Source organism: Heptranchias perlo, chromosome 3 (assembly GCF_035084215.1).
Source record: "Heptranchias perlo isolate sHepPer1 chromosome 3, sHepPer1.hap1, whole genome shotgun sequence".
In the NCBI taxonomy this organism is placed as follows: Eukaryota; Metazoa; Chordata; class Chondrichthyes; order Hexanchiformes; family Hexanchidae; genus Heptranchias; species Heptranchias perlo.
The window spans coordinates 37,670,707-37,695,570 of NC_090327.1; the positions used below are offsets into that span (position 1 = coordinate 37,670,707).

At 46.9% G+C, this 24,864-nt stretch overlaps 1 protein-coding gene across 1 annotated transcript in view; it reads left to right on the forward strand.

Annotated features, from left to right (window-relative positions):
* nbeal2 (neurobeachin-like 2) overlaps window positions 1-24,864 on the forward strand; it is a 257,591-nt gene that overhangs the window by 136,199 nt on the left and 96,528 nt on the right. The window contains exons 13-20 of the mRNA XM_067978873.1: window positions 506-1,080; window positions 2,300-2,432; window positions 8,853-8,972; window positions 13,594-13,903; window positions 15,008-15,090; window positions 15,796-15,888; window positions 17,422-17,593; window positions 20,739-20,872. Of these exons, the coding sequence (XP_067834974.1) occupies window positions 506-1,080; window positions 2,300-2,432; window positions 8,853-8,972; window positions 13,594-13,903; window positions 15,008-15,090; window positions 15,796-15,888; window positions 17,422-17,593; window positions 20,739-20,872 (1,620 nt within the window). The remainder of the gene's footprint in view (window positions 1-505; window positions 1,081-2,299; window positions 2,433-8,852; window positions 8,973-13,593; window positions 13,904-15,007; window positions 15,091-15,795; window positions 15,889-17,421; window positions 17,594-20,738; window positions 20,873-24,864) is intronic.

Here is a 24,864-nt window from a genome sequence, read left to right on the forward strand (position 1 = left end):
GCTGCCTCTCCCTCGAGGTCGCTTCTCCACCTTAATTTACCTACACTGGCTGGGCTCCATGATCGAGTCACCATATTTCTTGGCTCTTCGAGTCGGTGAGCTGCTCCATATGCTTGAAGGGCAAGAGAAACACTCGAGATGCATTTAAGGGGAAGCTAGATAAGTACATGAGGGAGAAAGGAATAGAAGGATATGTTAATAGGGTGAGATGAAGTAAGGGGGGAGGAGACTCACGTGGAGCATAAACACTGGCATATGCAAGAAAAGGCCCCAACCAATTTAGCAGTGGCCCGCATGTCCCTGCAGATGGGGTGCGGGTCTATGTCCTGCTAAATTAGTTATCGTTGTGCCTGTTTTGTGCCCATGGATCGGGGGCGCAATGATGTTCCATTTACACCCATACTGAGCCATCTTGAGTCTCAGGCTGCCATCGCAATGATGATTTTACAAAGGCAGCCTCCAATTGGGAAGCTTGCATCTCACGATGTTTCCCTTCCGTCTGCAGGCTATTGAAGAGGAGAACTTGGCCTTCCTCACCGCGATCAGCAATGAGCAGCCGCTGCTGATCCTGGCGCAATGGATTCCTGACCTGGAATCTCGTGATCTACAGATCTTCGTCTCCGACTGGCTGAAGAAGGTGTGCGGCGCTACCCTGCGGACTCGCATGACCTGCGTGAAGGCCGGGATGGTCAGCACCGCACTGGCGTCGTTGGGCTGCCATGCTCGGCTCGACAGGAAGTGCGGTGAGAACCTCATCGACCTGCTCCAGGTGCTGGGTAGCCTCTCCATTCAACCCAGAGAACTTCGGCAGCTGATAAAACTGCTTCGGACCGATGACGGCAAAGCGCACCCGTACTCTGCACGTGTCATTCGAGCATTGTCAGCCATGGCGAGAAAGGACAGGTCTGAAAGTGTGCTGCAGTATTTTGACTTGACTCCCAGTATGGCTGGAATAATGGTGCCCACCATTCAAAAGTGGCCTGGGAACGGTTTTGGCTTCCATGCGTGGCTCTGTCTGAACGAGGAGCGGGCAGACAGTTACCTATTCAGCAAGAGACCGAAACGGAAACAACTGTACAGGTATGAATAGTGAGGTATAACTCACCTGTGCAAACAAGAATTGTCAGGTATTATCCACCTGTAGAACTAAAAATTGTCAGGTATATTAAGGGATATGGGCCAAAGGTGGGTATATGGAGTTAGATCACAGATCAGCCATGATCTTATCAAATGGCGGAGCAGGCTTAAGGGGCTGAATGGCCTACTCCTGTTCCTATGTTCCTATGTATAAGTCAATCTGTACTGGTAGAAATGGTCAAGTATCACCCATCTGTACAGATAAGAATTGTCCAATATCGTCTAGCTGTACATGTAGGAGTGGTCAAGCATCAGCTACCTGTAGAAGTAAGAATTAGAATCATAGTATGGTTACAATACAGAGGGTGGCCATTCGGACCATCTAGCCCGTGCCGGCTCTTTGTAAGAGAAATTTAGTTAGTCCCATTCCCCCGATCTTTCCCCTTAGCCCTACAAATTTTTTGCCTTCAAGCATTTATCCAATTATCAGGTATCGTCTGCTTGTACAGGTAGGAATGGTCAAGCATCACCCAACTGTACAGGTAAGAATTGTCAGGTATTATCCACTTGTGGAGGGAAGAATTCATATAAATGCATCCAACTTTTGTTTGGTGTATAGTGTAACTGAAGAGAGATGATGTATGAAATAGCTATGGGCAGTTTTGATCCAGTTCCTAAAAGGCGCTGGCCCACAACTTAGAACTGACACAAGTTCAGCATTAAATGAGACTCAATTGGGAATCTTGTGTGGGAATTGGAAAAATGTCATACTGGTGCAACTCTTCTGAATTTGGGAATGAGGCATTTCGTTGTGACAGTGTAGAGGGAGCTTTATTCTGTATCTAACAGGTGCTGTACCTTCCATGGGAGTGTTTGATAGGATAGTGTAGAGGGAGTTTTACTCTGCAGGACCGTATTCATCAATGTGCTAGTGGTGCGAAGCTTTGCCGACCGGCAATGTGCCCATGATTTCTGAAATGGCCGATTGGAGGGGGAGAGACGGCTGCCCGGCGGTTTTGTACATTCAGAAAATTGGCCCTTACATCTGAGCCTTGCTGTCTCGAATCTGCCAGTGCTTTATATTGGCAATTGGTTCCTGAAAAGGGAAATTGTCCATTTCCCAGAATAAAATTTACAATAAAGAAGGAACGTATAAAAGCAGCAGAAAAAGTGTTAACCAAACCCTGTTTTTTTTTCTCTTTTTCTCCTCCCCTTTCTGCAGTTTCTTTACAGCAAGTGGGACTGGATTCGAGGCCTTCTTCACGTCGGACGGGATGCTGGTTGTCGCGGTTTGCACGAAGAAAGAATACATGACTGTGGCTCTCCCGGAATTCTCCTTCAGTGACTCACTCTGGGTATGTTCCCCTGAGGGACCTCTTGTTGCGCTGGGTTTGTACTCTGGGTCATCTCGTTTGCGGTGGTTATTTTGTCCTCCCCTAGCTCTCTTCCTTTATTCCCACTTCCAGAAGATGTTGACTCCTTTTGCTGGGGTTCAGTTGCATTGGCACCAGTCTCCCTTTCTTTAATGTATTAACATTCGGAATGTGAGCATCGCTTGCAAGGCCACATTTATTGCCCATCCCTAGTTGCCCTGTGAAGGAGGTGGTGGGCCTTCTTCTTGAATCATTAGTAGCAGTTTAGATACAACACTATGTCTTGCTGGGTCACTTCAGAGGGCAGTTTAGAGTCAACCGTATTGGTGCGGGACTGGAGTCACATATAGGCCAGACCTGGTAAGGACAGCAGATTTCTTTCCTTAAAGGACATTGTTCAGGTGAGAACTTGGACCGTAATTGTTGGCAGATTTTTTGATTGTGAGGAACACAGCTATTTACAATCTATATTAATGACTTAGATGAAGGGACCGAGTGTAATGTATCCAAGTTTACTGACAATACAAAGCTAGTTGGGAAAGTAAGCTGTGAGGAGGAGACAGAATCTGCAAAGGAATATAGACAGGTTAAGTGAACGGGCAAGAAGGTGACAGATGGAGTATAATGTGGGGAATTGTTGAGATTATTCACTTCAGTGGGAAGAATAGAAAAACAGAATATTTTTTAAATGGCGAGAAACTATTAAATGTTGGTGTTCAGATGGATTTGGGTGTCCTTGTACAAGAAACACAAGAAGTTAGCATGCAGGTACAGCAAGCAATTAGGAAAGCAAATGGCATGTTGGCCTTTATTGCAAGGGGGTTGGAGTAGAAGAGTAAAGAAATCTTACTACAATTGTACAGGACTTTTGTGAGACCTCACCTGGAGTACTGTGTTCAGTTTTGGTCTCCTTATCTAAGGAAGGATATACTTGCCTTAGAGGCAGTGCAACAAAGGTTCACTAGATTAATTCCTGGATGAGAGGGTTGTCCTATGAGGAAAGATTGGGTAGAATGGGCCTTTACTCTCTGGAGTTTAGAAAAATGAGAGGTGATCTCATTGAAACATATAAGATTCTTAGGGGGCTTGACAGGGTAGATACTGAAAGGGTGTTTCCCCTGGCTGGAGAGTGGAGAACTAAGGGGCATAATCACAGGATAAGGGGTTGGCCACTTAAGACTGACGTGAGGAGGAATTTCTTCAGACAGAGGGTTGTGAATCTTTGGAATTCTATACCCAGTGGGCTGTGGATGCTGAGTCGTTGAATATATTCAAGGCTGAGATAAATAGATTTTTGGACTTTGGTGGAATCATGGGATATGGGGATTGGGCAGGAAAGTGGAGTTGAGGTTGAAGATCAGCCAAGATCTTATTGAATGTCTGAGCAGGCTCAAGGGGCCCTATGGCTTACTCCTGCTCCTACTTCTTCTGTTCTTGTGACACTGAAGCTGAACTCAACCCTGTCCTCAACTAACATCGACACATGTGCATTTCTGGGAAATGGGGGGAGTTTGTGGGGGGTTGGTGGTAGGGCTGGATTGAGATCAGGAGCAGGAACCCTGCCCAATATTTCCTCCCTTAACCCAGGAATGCACAGGCCAGTTGTAGCAGATACACGGTTACCTCAGTCAACTAGAGCAGACGGTGGGCTGAGAGACGATGGGGCATATTTTTGCTTTCGGGCAGAGGACCGGATGGAACCTGCCGGCTGCTGCCAGCCCGTGCTGGGAGCAAAGAGGCTTGATCCTCATTTGCATAGAACCTGAGAGCCGCCAGCCCTGAATGGGCGGTCACGATGCAGCTTGCCGGATTCAAATTCCGGCACAGAAACGGTTAGCCCGGAGGCCACCCAGCTGGCAGCGAGGTAAGTCCTGGGCGATCACGGTGGTGGGGGGTGGGGTGTGCTTAGGGAGGAGCCCAAGGAGCAGCGGCCCAGATCCGAGAGAGCCCATGCCTTTCTGGGCTCCTCGTCTGCTTTTGCTGCCAACACTCTTGTTGGGAAAGGGAAGCCTCCCTTGCATGGAATAATTATTTGGATTTGGTCCCTCGTGGCATTCATCCGAGCTTCGCTTCTCCCAAAATCCACCTTGCCCATATAAAATGGGATTTCCCTCCCTAGACCCTTCCCACCTCCCTACCGCCCCCCCCCACCCTGTCCTCTTTTAAGACCATTCTCAGAATCCACCTCTTCGACCAAGCTTTCGATGACCCCTTCTAACCTCCTTCTTTGGCTCGAAGTCCATTTTTTCACACATTTCTGAAGCACCTTGGGATATTTTTCTACATGAAAGGCGCCAAACAAACGCCAGTTGTTGCATAACTGATGCAACAGCCACTGCTGCTTTAATTGTCTTCGTAAAGCTAGGTTACTAGCTTGATTTGTTGAGCTCGACAATTCCTTCCTAGAGTTTCGATGCTGATGCATTTTTGTACTTGCCGTTTGTTTCTTTACTTGTGCCTTTGCCATTTTTCCGAACACCTTTGTTGTGCATCAAAGCCTCTTTCTTGCAGTCCTTTTTCATTGTTAGAAACATAGAAATATAGAAAATAGGAGCAGGAGTAGGCTATTTGGCCCCTGCTCCGTCATTCAATATGATCATGGCTGATGCACTATCTCAATACCATATTCCCGCTCTCTCCCCATACCCCTTGATGCCTTTTGTGTCTAGAAATCTATCTATCTCCTTCTTAAATATATTCAGTGACTTGGCCTCCACCGCCTTCTGTGGTAGAGAATTCCACAGGTTCACCACCCTCTGAGTGAAGAAATTTCTCCCCATCCTAGTCCTAAATGTCCTACCCCGTATTCTGAGACTGTGACCCCTTGTTCTGGACCCCCCAGCCAGGGGAAACATCCTCCCTGCATCCAGTCTGTCGAGCCCTGTCAGAATTTTATATGTTTCAATGAGATCGCCCCTCATTCTTCTAAACTCGAGTGAATACAGGCCGAGTCGACCCAATCTCTCCTCATACGACAGTCCTGCCATCCCAGGAATCATTCTGGTGAACCTTCGCTGCCTTCCCTCCATGACAAGTATATCCTTCCTTAGGTAAGGAGACCAAAACTGCACACACTACTCCAGGCGTGGTCTCACCAAGGCCCTATATAACTGCAGTAAGACATCCTTGTTCCTGTACTCAAATCCTCTTGCAATGAAGGCCAACATACCATTTGGCTTCCTAACTGCTTGCTGCACCTGCATGTTTACTTTCAGTGACTGGTGTACAAGGACACCCAGGTCCCTTTGTACATCAACATTTAAATAATACTCTGCCTTTCTGTTTTTCCTTCCGAAGTGGATAACTTCACATTTATCCACATTATACTGCATCTGCCATGTATTTGCCCACTCACTCAACTTGTCTAAATCGCCTTGAAGCCTCTTTGCATCCTTCTCACAACTCACGATCCCACCTAGTTTTGTGTTGTCAGCAAACTTGGAAATATTACATTTGGTTCCCTCATCCAAATCATTGATATATATTGTGAATAGCTGGGGCCCAAGCACTGATCCCTGCGTTACTCCACTAGTCACTGCCTGCCACCCCGAAAAAGACCCATTTATTCCTACTCTCTGTTTCCTGTCTGTTAACCAATTTTCAATCCATGCCAGTATATTACCACCAATCCCATGTGCTTCAGTTTTGCACACTAAGCTCTTATGTGGGACTTTATCAAAAGCCTTCTGAAAATTCAAATAAACCACATCCACTGGTTCTCCCTTATCTATTCTACCGGTTACATTCTCAAAAAACTCCAGCAGGTTTGTCAAACATGATTTCCCTTTCATAAATCCATGTTGACTTTGTCTAATCTCATTGATATTTTCTAAGTGTCCTGTTATCACATCCTTCATAATAGACTCCAGCATTTTCCCTACTACTGATGTTAGGCTAACCGGTCTGTAGTTCCCTGTTTTCTTTCCCTCCTTTTTTAAATAGTGGGGTGACATTTGCCACCCTCCAATCTGCAGGAACCGTTCCAGAGTCTATAGAATTTTGGTGTTCCTGGTTTATAACTTGCAGCTCACAAAGTGCTCAGAATGGGACATCCTTTGGGTCTTCTGATTGCGCTGCGTGACCTAGATAAGGAGGATAACCTCAGGAGGTGTGTACATGCCCATCAATGCCTTCAGACGGAGTTGAGCCTTTGGCGGAGTGGGAGCATTCCCGACTTAGAAGTCAAAAGTTGCGGGGTTGAACACCGCTCCAGACGGTGTTAGCGAGTCTGGCTCTGAATACTGGGTTGAAGTCCTGTAGGTTTGGGTGGCTTCCCTCTTCATCGTATGGGTTGTGGGAGCCCATAAAACCCTCCCGCCATATAGGACTAATCACCCTATAAAGATGATAGAAGTGTTCACGTCGTGGCCTGTCAGACTGTTAATCAGACTGTGAATCCTTCCACTACTTCATACTCTTCTCCAAGAGAAGAGTGTGAAGATAAGAAAAAAAACAATACCGTCAGACCTTTTTTAAAGAGCCCTGGGTGTCCTGACTCCGCCACTATCACTCCTCACTAAAGCGGCTATGAAGCAGCTAAGCTGACTTGCAGACCGAGAAGGACTGGCACAGCTCTTCCTGTAGCTGAGAAGGTTGTCACTGCACTAACCTTCTGCGCGACAGGATCCTTCCACCCCACCACAGGGGACATCTGTCAAATCTGCATTTCTGCTGACTGTAGGTGGATAAAGCAAGTGACGTTCTCTCCATCAGCAAGACCATTTACTTCCATCTCTACAATATTGCTCGCTTCTATTTTTACCTCATTCCACTATCCAGTTTGAAGCTTTTGTCACCTGTACGCTCTAATTACTCCTAATGCTCTCCATACTGGTTTCCCATTCTTCACCTGGCATGAATTCCAAATTGTCCAAAACTACTGCGCGGATCCTAAACCTAAAAGCTCTGCTCATGTTGGCTTCCTCTCCCCCAACGTCCATCCATGCATTGTGCTCTGCCCTAGGGCAGGTCTGAACTGAAGTTTCATACGTGCGACTCTTAACCAGTCACTAGGGAAGTGTTGCTGAGGTGGTCTCCTGTTGCCTTCCTCATGGTGTATATCTTTGGAGTACCTTCTCCAAGGTGGGCTGCAACCAAGGCTAAAGAGCCCCAACTACCCTTTACGACGGGGGGACACCCATTGGACACAAGTACCCCCTCTAGCGCCAGTCTAGTATTCAAACGCTCCTGTCTCCACTCATCGGGGCTGTCTGGAGTGGGGCCTAAACCTAGCCCTTCTGACTCAGAGGCAGGAATAGTACCATTAGGCAAAAGGCTCTGTCCCCTCCCTCAACTTATCAAGATGTGGAGATGCCGGTGATGGATTGGGGTTGACAATTGTAAACAATTTTACAACACCAAGTTATAGTCCAGCAATTTTATTTTAAATTCACAAGCTTTCGGAGGCTTCCTCCTTCCTCAGGTGAATTTTTCGTCATTTTCACATCGTTCACCTGACGAAGGAGGAAGCCTCCGAAAGCTTGTGAATTTAAAATAAAATTGCTGGACTATAACTTGGTGTTGTAAAATTGTTTACAATTGTCAACTTATCAAAGTGGTCACTCCGACCGGAGGTGAGTACCCCGCTGGGTATCAACCCAGTATTTAGAGACCATCGCCCTGATTTTAACCCCCCCTGCCTGGCGGAAACTGGATTGGGGGGGGGCAATTAAAATGAGAGGAGGGACTTACCCCCTCCAATCCTGCTGCCTTCCTAACAGGTCCAAATATTAACCTGCTTTTTTGAGCAGGCAAGTGGGACACCTGCAGGAAGGCAGCGGGGACCTGCTTTAAATATGCAGACATCATCAGGACCCGACTGCAATTTTAGTCTGGGGCCTGATCAGGGGAGTAGTGATGGCTTCCCCAACAGGCCAAACCTGTTCAGGGGATTGTGGGCCAGAAGATGCCCAGCAGATAAGTTTTTAAATGTTTATTTCGGGTGTCCTTGTGGGCCAGGAGGAGCAGGAGTGCTGCTGAACTGGCTGAAATGCAGAAAACTCATGTTCTCTGAGCTTTTGCACGGTGCGGGGGGGGTGGGGGGGGAGGAGGCTGGGCTATGTTAATGAGTGCTGGAGGGTTATGGCTGTCATTTCACTGAATCGGCGCAAAACGATGGAGGAAATTCAGGCTTAGCGTAAAAGTAGGCATCAGCCACTCGCACCCAAATTTCTTCCATCTTTTTGCAGTGAAAAAACAGGCATTACACTTGCTTCACTGCAAGTTTTCAGGAAATTCCAGGCCGTAACTGTAAAAGGGGTCCTGAGATCCATGCGCAAAAATAAAATCTGGTGAAATTACAGAGAGAGAGAAACAACAGATGGAATCAGCTGCTGTGTTCTGGTCGAGCGAGTAATTCCTTTCTCCAACATTCTTTCACCATCTCCCGCATCTTGTTTGCAGCACTGCATTGACATTGTTCACATCGCAGGACGCCGACCCTTCGGGCAGAACGTGGTGAATATCTACGCAGACGGTTCCCTGAGGAAGACAGCGCAGCTACGGTTTCCTTCACTAAACGAGGTACGGTGCAGCCGCGACTTAATCTTGTAAGAGTTTTCCTTTTTATCCCCCCAAAAAAATACACACTTCTAAATTGTGCTTGGCAAAGTTGGTGGGATTCAAGTTATCCTCGACTGACCAAGCCTTTAGTGCAGTACTGAGGGAGTGCTGCATTGTCATCGGAACAAATTAACGAGAACATGGATTTAGTTTTCATGTGTGAAAGAAAGAACTTGCATTTATTTAGCAACCTCAGGATGTCCCAAAGCACTTCACAGCCAATGAAGTACTTTTTGAAGTGTAGTCACTGTGGCAATATAGGGGAACGTGGCAGCCAATTTGCCTACAGCAAAGTTCCATTAGCAGCAAACAGATAAACAACCAGATAATCTGTTTTAGTTGTTGGTTGAGGGATAAATATTGGCCAGGACTCTGGGGGAATTCCCTTGCTCTTCTTCAACTAGTGCCGTGGTATCTTATACGTCCACCTGAGAGGGCAGAGGGGGCCTTACTTTAACATCTGATCCGATAAATAGCACCTCTGACAGTGCAGCATTCCCTCGGTACTGCGCTGAAGTGTCAGCCAAGATTATGTACTCAAGTTGCAGGAGTAGGACTTGAAATCTGACTCAGAAGTGGAAGCGCTACAACTGAGCCAAGGCTGGCACTTGGCCAGCACTACCCCTGAGGCTCCATGCTGTGTGCCAATGTAGCCTACAGAGGTAAAAAAACTTGGATTAAACCCCCCCCAGGCCACCACACACTCTAATAAACCTGATAACTACTCCCCGATATAGATCAAGAAGGTACGATCCCTGATCCCGGGCTCAATAGAACAGGGGTATCAACCCTAGACGAAGTGCTAGTTTTGTCTGCAATTCAGAGCTGGATTTATGTGAAAACCGGTTCGTGTTTGGTCCTGAGTTCCTACAACATTGTGAACAACTCGTTGAAAAGAGTCTATGGTGTTAATTGTAGCACTAATTGATATAAATCTCATAGATACAATTCACATTTGGGACAAGAATAGATGAGTCGATTACTATCTGGAAGGGAATGCGAGGTTAATGTTTTGGGTAAAGTCCTTGGATACTGCTCTCCCTCAGGAGCCCCTCCTGACCCCCTCACACACTCCGGAATAGGAAGCAAGTGAAAGCTTCTCATCCAATAGCTAATCGCTCTCTCATCTTTGGCCTCCAACCTCATGGGATCTATTGCAACTTTGCTGTGGCCTCACCTCCCCTGGTATTCACTTACTACAATATGCAGGCTTTTAACTTACAAGCTTCCTAATTACTCCTTCCTGATTCACCCCAGTCCCATACTGCAGTTCCAGTGTGTTTTTTTTATTCGTTTCCAGGATGTGGGCGTCGCTGGCGAGGCCAGCATTTATTGCCCATCCCTAATTGCCCTTGAGAAGGTGGTGGTGAGCCGCCTTCTTGAACCGCTGCAGTCCGTGTGGTGACTGTTCTCCCACAGTGCTGTTAGGAAGAGAGTTCCAGGATTTTGACCCAGCGACAATGAAGGAACGGCGATATATTTCCAAGTCAGGATGGTGTGTGACTTGGAGGGGAACGTGCAGGTGGTGTTGTTCCCATGTGCCTGCTGCTCTTGTCCTTCTAGGTGATAGAGGTCGCGGGTTTGGGAGGTGCTGTGGAAGAAGCCTTGGCGAGTTGCTGCAGTGCATCCTGTGGATGGTACACACTGCAGCCACAGTGCACCGGTGGTGAAGGGAGTGAATGTTTAGGGTGGTGGATGGGGTGCCAATCAAGCGGGCTGCTTTATCTTGGATGGTGTCGAGCTTCTTGAGTGTTGTTGGAGCTGCACTCATCCAAGCAAGTGGAGAGTATTCCATCACACTCCTGACTTGTGCCTTGTAGATGGTGGAAAGGCTCTGGGGAGTCAGGAGGTGAGTCACTCGCCGCAGAATACCCAGCCTCTGACCTGCTCTCGTAGCCACAGTATTTATATGGCTGGTCCAGTTAAGTTTCTGGTCAATGGTGACCCCCAGGATGTTGATGGTGGGGGATTCGGCGATGGTAATGCCGTTGAATGTCAAGGGGAGGTGGTGAGACTCTCTTGTTGGAGATGGTCATTGCCTGGCACTTATCTGGCGCGAATGTTACTTGCCACTTATGAGCCCAAGCCTGGATGTTGTCCAGGTCTTGCTGCATGCGGGCTCGGACTGCTTCATTATTTGAGGGGTTGCGAATGGAACTGAACACTGTGCAGTCATCAGCGAACATCCCCATTTCTGACCTTATGACGGAGGGAAGGTCATTGATGAAGCAGCTGAAGATGGTTGGGCCAAGGACACTGCCCTGAGGAACTCCTGCAGCAATGTCCTGGGGCTGAGATGATTGGCCTCCAACAACCACTACCATCTTCCTTTGTGCTAGGTATGACTCCAGCCACTGGAGAGTTTTCCCCCTGATTCCCATTGACTTCAATTTTACTAGGGCTCCTTGGTGCCACACTCGGTCAAATGCTGCCTTGATGTCAAGGGCAGTCACTCTCACCTCACCTCTGGAATTCAGCTCTTTTGTCCATGTTTGGACCAAGACTGTAATGAAGTCTGGAGCCGAGTGGTCCTGGCGGAACCCAAACTGAGCATCGGTGAGCAGGTTATTGGTGAGTAAGTGCCGCTTGATAGCACTGTCGACGACACCTTCCATCACTTTGCTGATGATTGAGAGTAGACTGATGGGGCGGTAATTGGCCGGATTGGATTTGTCCTGCTTTTTGTGGACAGGACATACCTGGTCAATTTTCCACATTGTCGGGTAGATGCCAGTGTTGTAGCTGTACTGGAACAGCTTGGCTAGAGGCGCAGCTAGTTCTGGAGCACAAATCTTCAGCACTACAGCCGGGATGCACACACATCCCTTTCTTACTGGAAATCTGGCACACTCTCCCCATAAAAAGCTGTGGATGTTGAGTCATTGAAATATTCAAGACTAAGATCGATAGATTTTTATTGGGTGAGGTTATCATAGAATCATAGAAATTTACGGCACAGAAGGAAGCCATTCGGCCCACCGTGTCTGTGCCGGCCGTTAAGAGCTATGCAACCTAATCCCACTTTCCATCTCTTGGTCCGTAGCCTTGTAGGTTACGGCACTTCAAGTGCATGTCCAAGTACTTTTTAAATGCGATGAGGGTTTCTGCCTCTACCACCCTTTCAGGCAGTGAGTTCCAAACCCCCACCAACCTCTGGGTGAAAAAATGTCTCCTCAACTCCCCTCTCATCCTTCTACCAGTTAATTTAAATGTATGCCTCCTGGTTATTGACCTCTCTGCTAAGGAAAATAGGTCCTCCCTATCCACTCTATCTGGTCCAGTAATAATTTTATATACCTCAATTAAATCTCCCCTCGGCCTCCTTTGTTCCAAAGGAAACAGCCCCAGCCTATCCAATCTTTCCTCATAGCTAAAATTCTCCACTCCTGGCAACATCCTTGTAAATCTCCTCTGTATCCTCTCCAGTGCAATCACATCTTTCATGTAATATGGTGACCAGAATTGTATGCAGTACTCAAGCTGTGGCCTAACCAATGTTTTATACAGTTCTAGCATAACCTCCCTGCTCTTATATTCTGTGCCTCGGCTAATAAAGGAAAGTATCCCGTATACCTTCTTAACCACCTTATCTACCTGTTCTGCTACCTCCAGGGATCTGTGGACATGCACTCTAAGGTCCCTCTGTTCCTCTCCACTTCTCAGTATCCTCCCATTTATTGTGTATTCCCTTGCCTTGTTACCCTCACATTTCTCCAGATTGAATTCCATTTCCCACTTTTCTGTCCACCTGACCAGTCCAGTGATATCTTCCTGCAGTCTACAGCTTTCTTCCTCACTATCTAGCACACGGCCAATTTTTGTATCATCTGCAAATTCTTAATCGTGCCCCCTACATTTAAGTCTAAATCATTGAAACATATCACAAAAGGCAAGGGACCTAATACTGAGCCCTGCGGAACCCCAATGGAAACAGCCTTCCAGTCACAAAAACACCTGTCGAGCATTACCCTGTGTTTCCTGCCACTGCACTAATTTTGGATCTAACTTGCCACTTTCTCTTGGATCCCATGTGCCTTTACTTCTCTGACCAGTCTGCCATGTGGCACCTTGTCAAAAGCCTTGCTAAAATCCATGTAGACGACAAAGTGCTACCTTCATTGACCCTCCTTGTTACCTCCTCAAAAAATTCAATCAGGTCGGTCAGACACGACCTTCCCTTAACAAATCCATGCTGACTGTTATCAAGGGATATGGAGCAAAGATGGGTAAATGGAGTTGAGCTGCAGACCAGCCATGATCTAATTAAATGGTAGAACAGGCTCAAGGAGCTGAACTGTCTGCTCCTGTTCCTGTGATTTCACCCCATGTTCACTCAATCTTGATGGCATCCTGCACAGTGGGCGTTAACCCATCACTTTGTTCTCTCAGTATGCATTTAAAAAAAACTGATCTGGTGAATAGTCTTTGATCGAAATATTAACCTGTCTTGTCTTCTCCAGATGTTGACAGACCCACTGAGTATTGCCAGCATTTCCTGTTTTTTTTATCTTTTTATCTCTAATATATAAATATTTTGAACTGTTTAATTTTCTTTGTGTGTTTTATCCCCTCTCCTCTCCAGTCTTTCACGTATTGCTGCATTGGATCAGCTGGTCACAGGACAACCACGACGGTTATTACATCTCCCTCCCAGTCTCCCAATCTCTCCTTCACCTCACACTCCCATCTCAACCGCTCTCAGTCCTTCCCAGCCAGCTTTGCGCCTACCATCAGAGGCTCCAGCTTGTCACAAACCATCGTGAATACGATTGCAGCTGGCACACAGGATACAGAGTGGGGCACACCAACCTCCCTGGAAGGGCAGATGGGATCTGTCTTTGTGTTCCACGAGGCACTGCAGCCGACGCACGTCAAAGCACTTTTTACTGCAGGTGAGTTTTGTATCACCGTGTTTTACTGGTCAGTCACGGTGTGAGTGGAAGTGTACACAAAGTTGTTCACTCTCATTTGGCACTGTACAGCTCGTGTGTGTCTCAGTGTCAGCACCTGTACATGTACAGTACACACCTCTCTTAATCTTTCTACCTCTTTCTCATGCTCTCTTTGTGATTTTGTCTGGCTACTCCTTTCCTGACACCCCTTTTGACACTCTCTTTCCCCTCTGAGTAAAGAGGGGAAAAAAGCTCACTGGTAGCACTCTCATCTCTGTCAGAAGGTTGTGGGTTCAAGCCTCACTCCAGACACTTCAGCACATAATCTAGGCTGACACTTTAGTGCAGTACAAAGGGAGTGCTACTTGGGTACCATCTGTCACTTGAGATGTTAAATCAAATCCTATCTGACCCCTCAGGTGGATAGAAAAGATCCTATCCCATTATCTGAAGAAGAGCAGGACAGTTTTCCCGGTGTCCTGGCCAACATTGTTCACTCAACCAGCACCACCAAAAACAGATTAGCTGGTTATTTATCTCAGTACTGTTTGTGGGACCTTCCTTGCACAAATTGGCTGTCACATTTGCCTGTAAAACAACAGTGACTACACTTTAAAAGTTATTTGAGGATGCGAACGATGCTGTATAAATGTACATTTGTTCTTTCTCTCCTGCTCGCGCTCTCTTATTGTTCCATCATTCTCTCTCTGTCTCCCTCTAATTCTGGTTCCTTTTCTGTGTCTGCATCTTTCTGCGCCTTATTCTTTCTTTCTGTCTCGCACGCTGTCTTTTCTCTTCTCTCCTATCTGGCTCCTGTTCGCTGTGTCTCTGACTGTCCATGTTTCTGACTCTGGCCTGCCCCGCACCCCTGGCCTGCCCCACACCCATGCTTGTTTCTCTCTCTGCTTCTACATTTTTCTCTCCAGGTCTCACTTGCATTAGCCAGAAAGATAGGGATAAATGGGGACACTATCCTGGGTGAAGTCCCTTTACTGGAATTGAAGGTGCTGGGTTAATGAGACAAACTCAGATGGGTAGAAAACACAGAGCCTTAAGGAGCAGTGCAGTTACTCACTTTGTTTCTGTTTGTGTATTCCTCCTTAGGTCCAAACAACCTGTCGCCCTTTAAGCCTGACAGTGAGCTGTCAGATCTGAGTAGCAAGCTGCTCCTTTATTACACTCCCAAGGTGAGTATGTTCAACAAGATTTGATTTTACAATAGGTTTGTAATAAATTCAGAAAGGTTCAAGTTCCCTCGAAGGATCAACTGAGGAAACCAACATATCACTGAGCCACACAGATCAAAAAAAGCCCCAGGTTTGATCTCCAGTATGTACTGAGGTAGCTGATCTCAGCTGGGTTGGCTGTTGGGGCACTACAGTAGGCTTTGGCACGCCCTGGGCTAGGGAGGACAAAAATCAGCTAAGGTTCCCATTTCCTACCAGGGAACATTTGTAGGACTATGGGGAAAGAGCTAGCTCTTTCAAAGAGCCGACACAGGCACGATGGGCTGAATGGCCTCATTCTGTGCTATATGATTCTATGATTCTGATTTCCCCCTTGCTGGAAATATTTAAGAAAGGGTTGGGCTTGGGCTGTGATGCCTTCATAGCTTTCCAACACTCATTGTCCAGGCTCACGGACAAAGAATGGTCACTTGGAGGAGGTTGCGACCACATATACAGCTGTAGCCAAGGGTGGGGAGGAGAGATGACAAAGGGGAACCCTGTCACAGAGAAATTGATTTGGTGGGGGGGTGGGGGGTGGGGAGAGGAACGTGAATAGACCTAGGCGATGTATTCCAGAGGCGGGTGGAGGAACTGCGCCTTTAAGACACTCGTATTATTTACATGGACATTCATCTATTTTTGTGATTTAAACTCTTTTTTTAGGCTTGTAGAAATCATATTTGCCTGGACCTATCCACAAACCACTTGTACGATGGGAGGTTGACTGGGCACAACACGGTCAACTGGGACATTAAGGTGGGTACCAGTTGGATAGAAAACGCCAGCAAGCTAACCCATCGCACAAATCCATTTACACTATCGACGGGAACCGAAGGGAGTTGCTTACCTAAGAGAGAGGAAATTTGGGATGATACAACAACACCTGGAAGTCAGTCCTGTATATAGGCAGTTGGTGCTGGGACAGTCAGTCCTGTTATCGGCAGTTGGTGCTGGGACAGTCAGTCCTGTTATAGGCAGTTGGTGCTGGGACAGTCAGTCCTGTTATAGGCAGTTGGTGCTGGGACAGTCAGTCCTGTTATAGGTACATAGATCATTGAAGTGTCATGAACAGATGCAGAAAATAATCAAGAAGGCAAATGGAATGTTGGCCTTCATATCCAGAGGACTGGAGTACAAGGGGGCAGAAGTTATGCTGCAGCTATACAAAACCCTGGTTAGACCGCACCTGGAGTACTGTGAGCAGTTCTGGGCACCGCACCTTCGGAAGGACATGTTGGCCTTGGAGGGAGTGCAGCGCAAGTTTACTAGAATGATACCCGGACTTCAAGGGTTAAGTTACGAGGAGAGATTACACAAATTGGGATTGTTTTCTCTAGAGTTTCAAAGGTTAAGGGGTGATCTGATCGAAGTTTATAAGATGTTATGGGGAACAGATAGGGTGGATAGAGAGAAACTATTTCCGCTGGTTGGGGATTTTAGGAGTAGGGGGCACAGTCTAAAAATTAGAGCCAGACCTTTCAGGAGCAAGATTAGAAAACATTTCTACACAAAGGGTTGTAGAAGTTTGGAACTCTCTTCCGCAAACGGCAATTGATACTAGCTCAATTGCTAAATTCAAATCTGAGATAGATAGCTTTTTGGCAACCAAAGGTATTAAGGGATATGGGCCAAAGGCAGGTATATGGAGTTAGATCACAGATCAGCCACGATCTTATCAAATGGCAGAGCAGGCACAAGGGGCTGAATGGCCTACTCCTGTTCCTATGTTCCTATAGACACAGTCAGTGCTGGGACAGTCATTCCTGTTATAGGCAGTTGGTGCTGGGACAGTCATTCCTGTTATGGACACAGATGATGCTGGGACATTCAGTCCTGTTATAGGCAATTGGTGCTGGGACAGTCAGTCCTGTTATAGGCAGTTGGTGCTGGGACAGTCAGTCCTGTTATAGGCAATTGGTGCTAGGACAGTCAGTCCTGTTCTGGACACGGCCGTTCCCTGCCCCGGGGGCACACGGCCGTTCCCTGCCCCGGGGGCACACGGCCGTTCCCTGCCCCGGGGGCACACGGCCGTTCCCTGCCCCGGGGGCACACGGCCGTTCCCTGCCCCGTGGGCACACGGCCGGTGCTTGGACAGTAAGTAAACAGTTGCTTGTAACAATGCAGTTGCAGGCTCTGACTGTAGGTGATGCTGTGGAGCAAATCTCTGAATGCTCTTTCAAGTCCATTGCCACTTTTATATCAAAAAACTTTATTCATCAACCAAATATGGGCGATACGTGAAGGCAATTTACTCCTGTATTCATTGATAAATTATTATTTGCCTTTCAGGATGTGATCAGCTGTATGGGGGGGATGGGCACCCTCCTACTGCTGCTGGAACAAGTTGCATCCAAGAGTGACGATTCAGAGGAGAACCAAGAGACGACTGACCTGGTGGGACCAGAACTGACTTCTTCGCAGAACCTGCAGGGGATGCTCCTCCCCCTGGGAAAGTCTTCAGGTAAACCCAGTGCATTTCATTGGGAGGGGGAGGTGGGGTTCAACAGGAAGGACTGGGGGTAATTTTCACTAACACCAATTCTGCAGCTAACTGGCAGAAATGAAAATCTGGCCGGTCCTATAATGGGAGGGTGATCCACTCCGCCGGATTACTGTTCAAGTGGATATGGTGAAAATTACCGCCAGGGAGTTTTGAGGTCTTGGGGTCAATGAGTTAGATTAGGAGATGATGCGGAGTCCTGATTTCAACATAGGGAAAATTTGGAGAGGTGTGCTGTGAATTGCACTGCCCTGTGCATTAAGCCACAGACACCAGAAGGATACCAAATCTGCTGCATTAGCTGGTCTCAGCTGTAACAATTGGCCTCAGTTCCCTTGGGTTCGGGCAGAGGAAAATCGGCCCACGTCCCTGCTTCTCCTCATTGTCCAATAACTCCCGCTGGAAAGCAAATGTGTGTGGGTGCCAGGTGAGAATAGCATCCGGCTCAACTGTGATGCTCCCTGTGGCCAATTAGCTTCTCAACACTCACTGTTGGGTGCAAGAGTTCCAGAGGGTTATTGTGCTCTAACGCCGTCAGCAGAAAATGAAGGGGGAGTGGGTGGGGGAATGAAAGAGAATACTGACACACCCCACAGCACGTACCTCCTCTCGGCCAATCAGAGAGCTGCATTTACGCTGGTTGGGCCGAGGGTGTCCCATCGTGCTTTAAGTTGGGTTTGTGAAACAGCAGTAGGTGTGGCAAGTGACACATGCAAGAAGAGAACCAGGACGAGCAGCTGCCTTGTGCATCAGTTCTCCAAGATGTTGCATCAGAGAACGTAAGAGCTGTTCCCACGGTGCGGCCTGATCTTGGCCGTGGTGACAAGTAACAGGTGAGAAAGGTCAGCACTTGGCAAGGGCTACGAGAAAGTGTCATGTCTTCCCCACGAGATGGCTAAGGACGTACAGTAGATCAGTTCCCTGTATCTGGCTGGTCTCCCTGGTGTTGAACACCTTCTGCAATCAGAAAGAAAGGAAAATCCCTCACAGTGTATGGTAACAAACCATATAGACCTGAAGAACCCAAGTTCAATCCCAGATCTAACTAAGTTAGTTGGGTTGCCGTATGATTGGCCTCATCACAACTGAGTTAGTTGCCCTGAGAAGGTGGTGGTGAGCCTTCTTGTTGAACAGCGGTTTGATACAACTGAGTAGCTTGCTAGGCCACTTCAGAGGGCAGTTAAGAGTCAACCATATTTTGTATGGGACTGGAGTTACATATAGGCCAGACCGGGTAAGGATGGGAGGTTTCCTTTCGTATCGGACATTAGTGAACCAATTGGGTTTTTACGACAATCCAACAGCATCATGGTCACTTTTACTGATACCAGCTTTTTATTTCCAGATTTTTTTAATAAACTAAATTCAGTTTCTCAAACTGCCATGGTGGAATTTAAACTCATGTTTTCTAGATTACTAGTTATTAACCACTGTGCCACAGTGGTAGATTGGGAAAAGGGGAGGTGCAACGAGACCTGGATGTCCTTGTACACTTGTCGCTGAAAGCGAGCATTCAGGTGCTGCAAGCAGTTAGGAAGGCGAATGGTATGTTGGCATTCATTGCAAGAGGATTTGAGTACAGGAGCAGGGATGTCTTACTGCAGTTATACAGGGCCTTGGTGAGACCACATCTGGAGTATTGTGTGCAGTTTTGTTCTCCTTATCTGAGGAAGGATGTCCTTGCCATGGAGGGAGTGCAACGAAGGTTTACCAGACTGATTCCTGGGATGGCAGGACTGACGTATGAGGAGAGATTGGGTCGACTAGGCCTATATTCACTAGAGTTTAGAAGAATGAGAGGTGATCTCATTAAAACATATAAAATTCTAACAGGACTCAGCAGACTAGATGCAGGGAGGATGTTCCCGATGGCTAGGGATTCCAGAACAAGGGGTCACAGTCTCAGGATATGGGGTATGCCATTTAGAAACGAGATGAGGAGAAATTTCTTCACTCAGAGGATGGTGAACCTGTGGAATTCTCTACCACAGAAGGCAGTGGAGGCCAAGTTATCAGTTGTATTCAAGAAGGAGATAGATATATTTCTTAATGCTAAAGGGATATGGGGAAAAAGCAGGAACAGGATAAAGAGTTAGACGATCAGCCATGATCATTTTGAATGACGGAGCAGGCCCGAAGGGCCGAATGGCCTGCTCTTGCTCCTATTTTCCATGTTTCTATGTTTACTGTTCTTGATTGCTTTCCGTTGACTCTTGCTGGTAATGCATGCATGTGGATGTCAGGTGAGGACGGCTGCGTAACCTGGCACCCTCTAAGCTTACTCATGAGAAACGGCTTGGAGATCGTAGCCCAGCAGAAGTCTGTGCCCTCAGAGTAGGGGAGGAAACAAAACAAAAGGGAAAGCAAAGGATTTTAAATTTTTAAAAAATGAGCATGACCTCACCCCTCCCTATCTCTGTAACCTCCTCCACCCCTTCAACCATCCAAGAACTCTGCGTTTTTCCAACTCGGCCTCTTGCCCATCTCCCACTTCCTTCACCCCACCATTGGCGACCGTACCTTCAGCCATCTAGGCTCTAAGCTCTGGAAATCCGTCCCTAAATCTCTCTGCTTCTCCAACTCTCTCTCCTCCTTTAAGATGCTTCTTAAAACCTACCTTATCTCTCCTAATGTCTCCTTCTTTGGCCCAGTGTTGATTTTTTGCCTGATTACGCTCATGTGAAGCACCTTGGGATATTTTGGGTGCTATATAAACGCAATTTGTTGTTAAGCAGAAGTCCCTGATTTTTTTTTTTTGAGTGTCAGCTTGGCTTAGTTTCATTCAGAAGGTTGTGTTCAAGCCCCCTCCAGTTTCTGGCACTGAGTTTCACCCGCTGGGAGCATCCATCAGGAATTCAGGCACAAGTGTCAGGTCTTTCCAATGATTTTGCATCCATAAACATCTGGAAAATCCTACGGAACCTGTGGATCTCTGCATTCAAATACCCAATTATAGTCTCCTAGCGAAAGGAGCTTTGCGCCATTAAATGTGAACTCTGATAAATACTGGTCGAGGCTGTGATGGGGAGATGGTGAAGTTGGTATACTGCAAGGACGAGATCCAATAGGCCGCCTTCACTCTAACTGTCCTGTGATCTTTTTATAGAGAGCAAATTGGAGAGGAATAGCGTAGCCGCATTCTTACTACTGGTTAAGAACTTGATCCAAAACCATCCCATAAACCAGGAGAATCTCATCCAGTGCAATGGCCCAGCTGTCATAGGCGCCCTGCTACAAAAGGTAAGGCTTCCCTGCTCCACACCTCCAAGCGCTGCATTTGGGAACACCTCTGCAAAGGTTCCAGATTGGCACAAGGTTAACGCGATGGTTTACATTTTTTTAAAATAAGGACTGGGTGTTGCAGTGGGTTAGATGCTGGCCTTTCATCTTTGGGTCACAGTGAGGGGCATTCTTCTGAGGTTGGAACAGGAGTAGGCCATTCAGCCTCTCGAGCCTGCTCCACCATTCATTCAGATAAAGGGTGATCTGTACCTCAACAACATTTACTGTCTTTGCTCCATATCCCTTAACTAACAAAAATCTGTTGATCTCAATCTTGAAATTTTCAATTGACCCAGCATCCACCGCCTTCTGGGGCAGCAAATTCCAGATTTCTACTACCCTTTGTGTAAACAAATGCTTCCTGATTTCCCTCCTAAATGGCCTAACTCTAATTTGAAGATTATGTCACCTCATTCTTGATTTCCCCCATCAAAGGAAATACTCCATTTGACATTTTAAACATGTTGATCAGTTCACCCCTCAATTTTCTATACTCAAGGGAATTCATAATTTATCCCTCTAAGCCCCAGTATCATTCTGGTGAATCTGCACACTCAAGTTGGAACTGAGACACATTTTTGGGACACCGTAGCGGGAGCTTTACTCTGTATCTAACCCGTACTATACCTGCCCTGGGACTGTTTGATGGGACAGTGTAGAGGGAACTTTACTTTGTATCTAACTTGTGCTGTACCTGCCCTTGGATTGTTTGATGGGACAGTATAAAGGAAGATATTCCTCACTTTGATGAGCACAAAATTAACACAAAAGCAAATTTTTCTTTAAAAGGTGATGCCCTGTTGGCATTTGATTGGAGTAGTTTGAGCCACACAGCCTGAACTTGTTTAAATTGCCACCCATCTTGCAGTATTACATTTTGTTAAAAAAAAAGTTAATGTTCCCTCTGAAGGAAGCTGGGGACGGAAGCGGATGTCCCTGTGAGAGCAACATCACAGAAAAGGAAATCAGTGGTAAACTTCAAACGGTTGTGAAGGGTGTGACTTCCTTTGCAGTTAATAAGGTTTAATTAAACTTAATGAGTTATCATGACAGTTAATGAATTTCATTAAACTTAACAAGGTTGTTTTGTCAGATGTCGTTATCTTGGAGTAAATATTTTCACTAAACTTGTTAGTTTTAACCAAAACTTGGTGGGTAATAATTCCTGCCCAATTAGGGCTGGAGTAATTATTCTTAAATCACCTTAGACGCACAGACTACTAGAGTAAAGAAATAACGTGGAATTTATGCAAAAGCAAAATACTGCGGATGCTGGAAATCTAAATTCAAAACAGAAAATGCTGGGAAACACTCAGCAGGTCAGGTGGCATCTGTGGAGAAAGAAAGTGAGTTAACGTTTCAGGTCGATGATCTTTTATCAGAACTGGAAGACGTTAGAGATTAACAGCTAATGCGGAATTTATACAAAGGCTAGGCTGTCGTTTTCAGTACCCCGTTATAGAGGGGACATTAAGGCCATGGAGAGTATACAGCATAAATTCACCAGGATGATGCCAGGGAGGGGGAAACTATAGTTATAAGGAGAGACATGTGTTATGCCAAAACTGCGCACTACTCCAGGATCATCCTGGAGAGCAAAGATAACCCCAGGCTTCTTTTCTCCTCTATCAACTGTCTCCTTAAACCCCTCTCCTCTGCCCCCTCCACCCTCTCCTTCAACAACAAGTATGAAGAGCTCATGGACTTCTTTATCACCAAGATTGAGACCATCTGTTGAGCTGCCTCTGCTGCTTCCCCCCCCCCCCACTTCCCCTTGCCCAAGCCAAATCACTCGCTAGGCTTCCCCTTATCCTAGCCCTGAACCCACATGCCCTCCCAGTTTCTCCCCCATCACTCTACATTCCCTCTCCAAACTCAACTTGTCCATGAGACCTTGATCCCATTCCCACTAAACTGCTGACCACCCAACTTAACTTCCTGGACCCATATTATCTGACATTGTAAATGGTTCCCACTGCTCAAGTACTTCCCCCCACTCCCTTTCAAAATATTTATCACCCACCCTTAATCCTACTGTCCTTTCAAACTACCACCCCATCTGCAACCTCCTGTTCCTCTCCAAAGTCCTTGAACATGTCGCCTCCCAAATCCGTGCCCATCTTTCCCGCAACTCCATGTTTGAATCCAATCAGGTTTCCGCCCCCGCCACAGCACTGAAATGGCCCGAACTATCGTCACAAATGACATCCATGTGACTGTGACCGTGGTAAACTATCCCTCCTCCTCCTTCTCAGCCTGTCTGCAGCCTTTGGTGTGGTAGACCACACCATCCTCCTCCAACGCCGCTCCTCCATTGTCCAGCTCAATGGGACTGTCCTCGCTTGGTTCCACTCTTACCTACACAATCGTAGCCAGAGCATCTCCAGCAATGACTCTCTTCCTGCCCCCACACCGTTACCTCTGAAATCTCCCAAGGATCTATCCTTGGCCCCCTCCTCTTCTCATCCACATGCTGTCCCTTGGTGACATCATGCAGACACGGGGGTCAGCTTCCACATGTACGCTGACAACACCCAGCCCTACATCTCCATCACTTCTGTTGACCCCTCCACTGTGTTGTGAGACTGCTTGTCCAATATCAAGTCTTGGATGAGCCGCAGTTTCCTCCAGTTAAACATTGGGAAGCCTGAATCCATTATCTTCGGCCCCCACCACAAACTCCGTTCCCTAGGCATCGATTCCATCCCCCTCCGCAGCTGCTGTCTCAAGCTGAACCAGACTGTTCACAACCTCAGTGCCCTATTCAACCCTGAGCTGAGCTACTGACCTCATATCCCCTTGGATGGAAGACCGTCTACTTCTATCCAAAACTCTGCTGCCCTTTTCCCAACCTTCACCAAGTCTTGCACCATCAGCCCTGTGCTCACTGACCGACATTGGCTCCCAGTCCTTCCAACGCCTCATATTTAAAATTTCCATCCTCATGTTGGCCTTGTTCTCCACCCCCACCCCCCCCCATTTCTGTAACCTCCTCCAGCCCTACCCTATAACCCCTCCCTTCCGAACTATCCATTCCTTCAACTCCGGCCTCTTGTGCATTCCTCCCCTTCGCCTTACCATTGATGGCCAGGCCTTCAACTGTCGAAGCCCCACACTCTGAAATTCACTCCCTAAACCATTTTGTCTCCACCTCTGCCTCCTTTTAAGGCTCTTCTTAAAACCCACCTCTATAACCACTCTTTTGGTCACTTCTCCTAATATCTCTTCCTTTGGCTGGGCATCCATTTTTGTCTGATTACACCTCTGTGAAATGCCTTAGAATGTTTTTCTGTGTTAAAGACACTAGTTGTTATTTCCAAGGAGCAGGGAAGGCTAAGAGGAGATTTAATTGAGGTTTTTAAAATTATAAAAAGTGATTTGGGAAAGATTATTTCCTCTGGTTGGGGAGTCATTGATGTCTGGTCATCAGTTTAAAACTCTCACTAAAGGAATGAGGACAGTGGATGAGGCAGAAACCACTGCACCTTTTAAGGGAAAATTGGATAAGCAGAGGAGGACAGAAGGATGTGGGGAGTGAGTGCAGCAGTGGGGTTAGTTTTAGGTTGCTCTACTAAACAGCCGGCACAGCACAATGGGCACAGGGTAATGCTTTAAGGGGGGAGATCGTGGAATCTTACAGTACAAAATGAGGCCATTCAGCCCATTGTGCCTGTACCGGCTCTTTGAAAGAGCTATCCAATTAGTCCCACTCCCCTGTTCTTTCCCCATAGCCCTGCAGTTTTTTCCTTTTCAAGTATATATCCATTTCCCTTTCAAAAATTACTATTGAATCTGCTTCCACCACCCCTTCATGGAGTGCATTCCAGATCATCATAAATCGCTGTGTAGAAAAAATTTCTCCTCACCTGCACCCTGGTTCTTTTGCCAAGATGTAGTAATATAGATCTAGATATGAGTACTGATGAGTCCGTGTAGACAGGCATGCACAC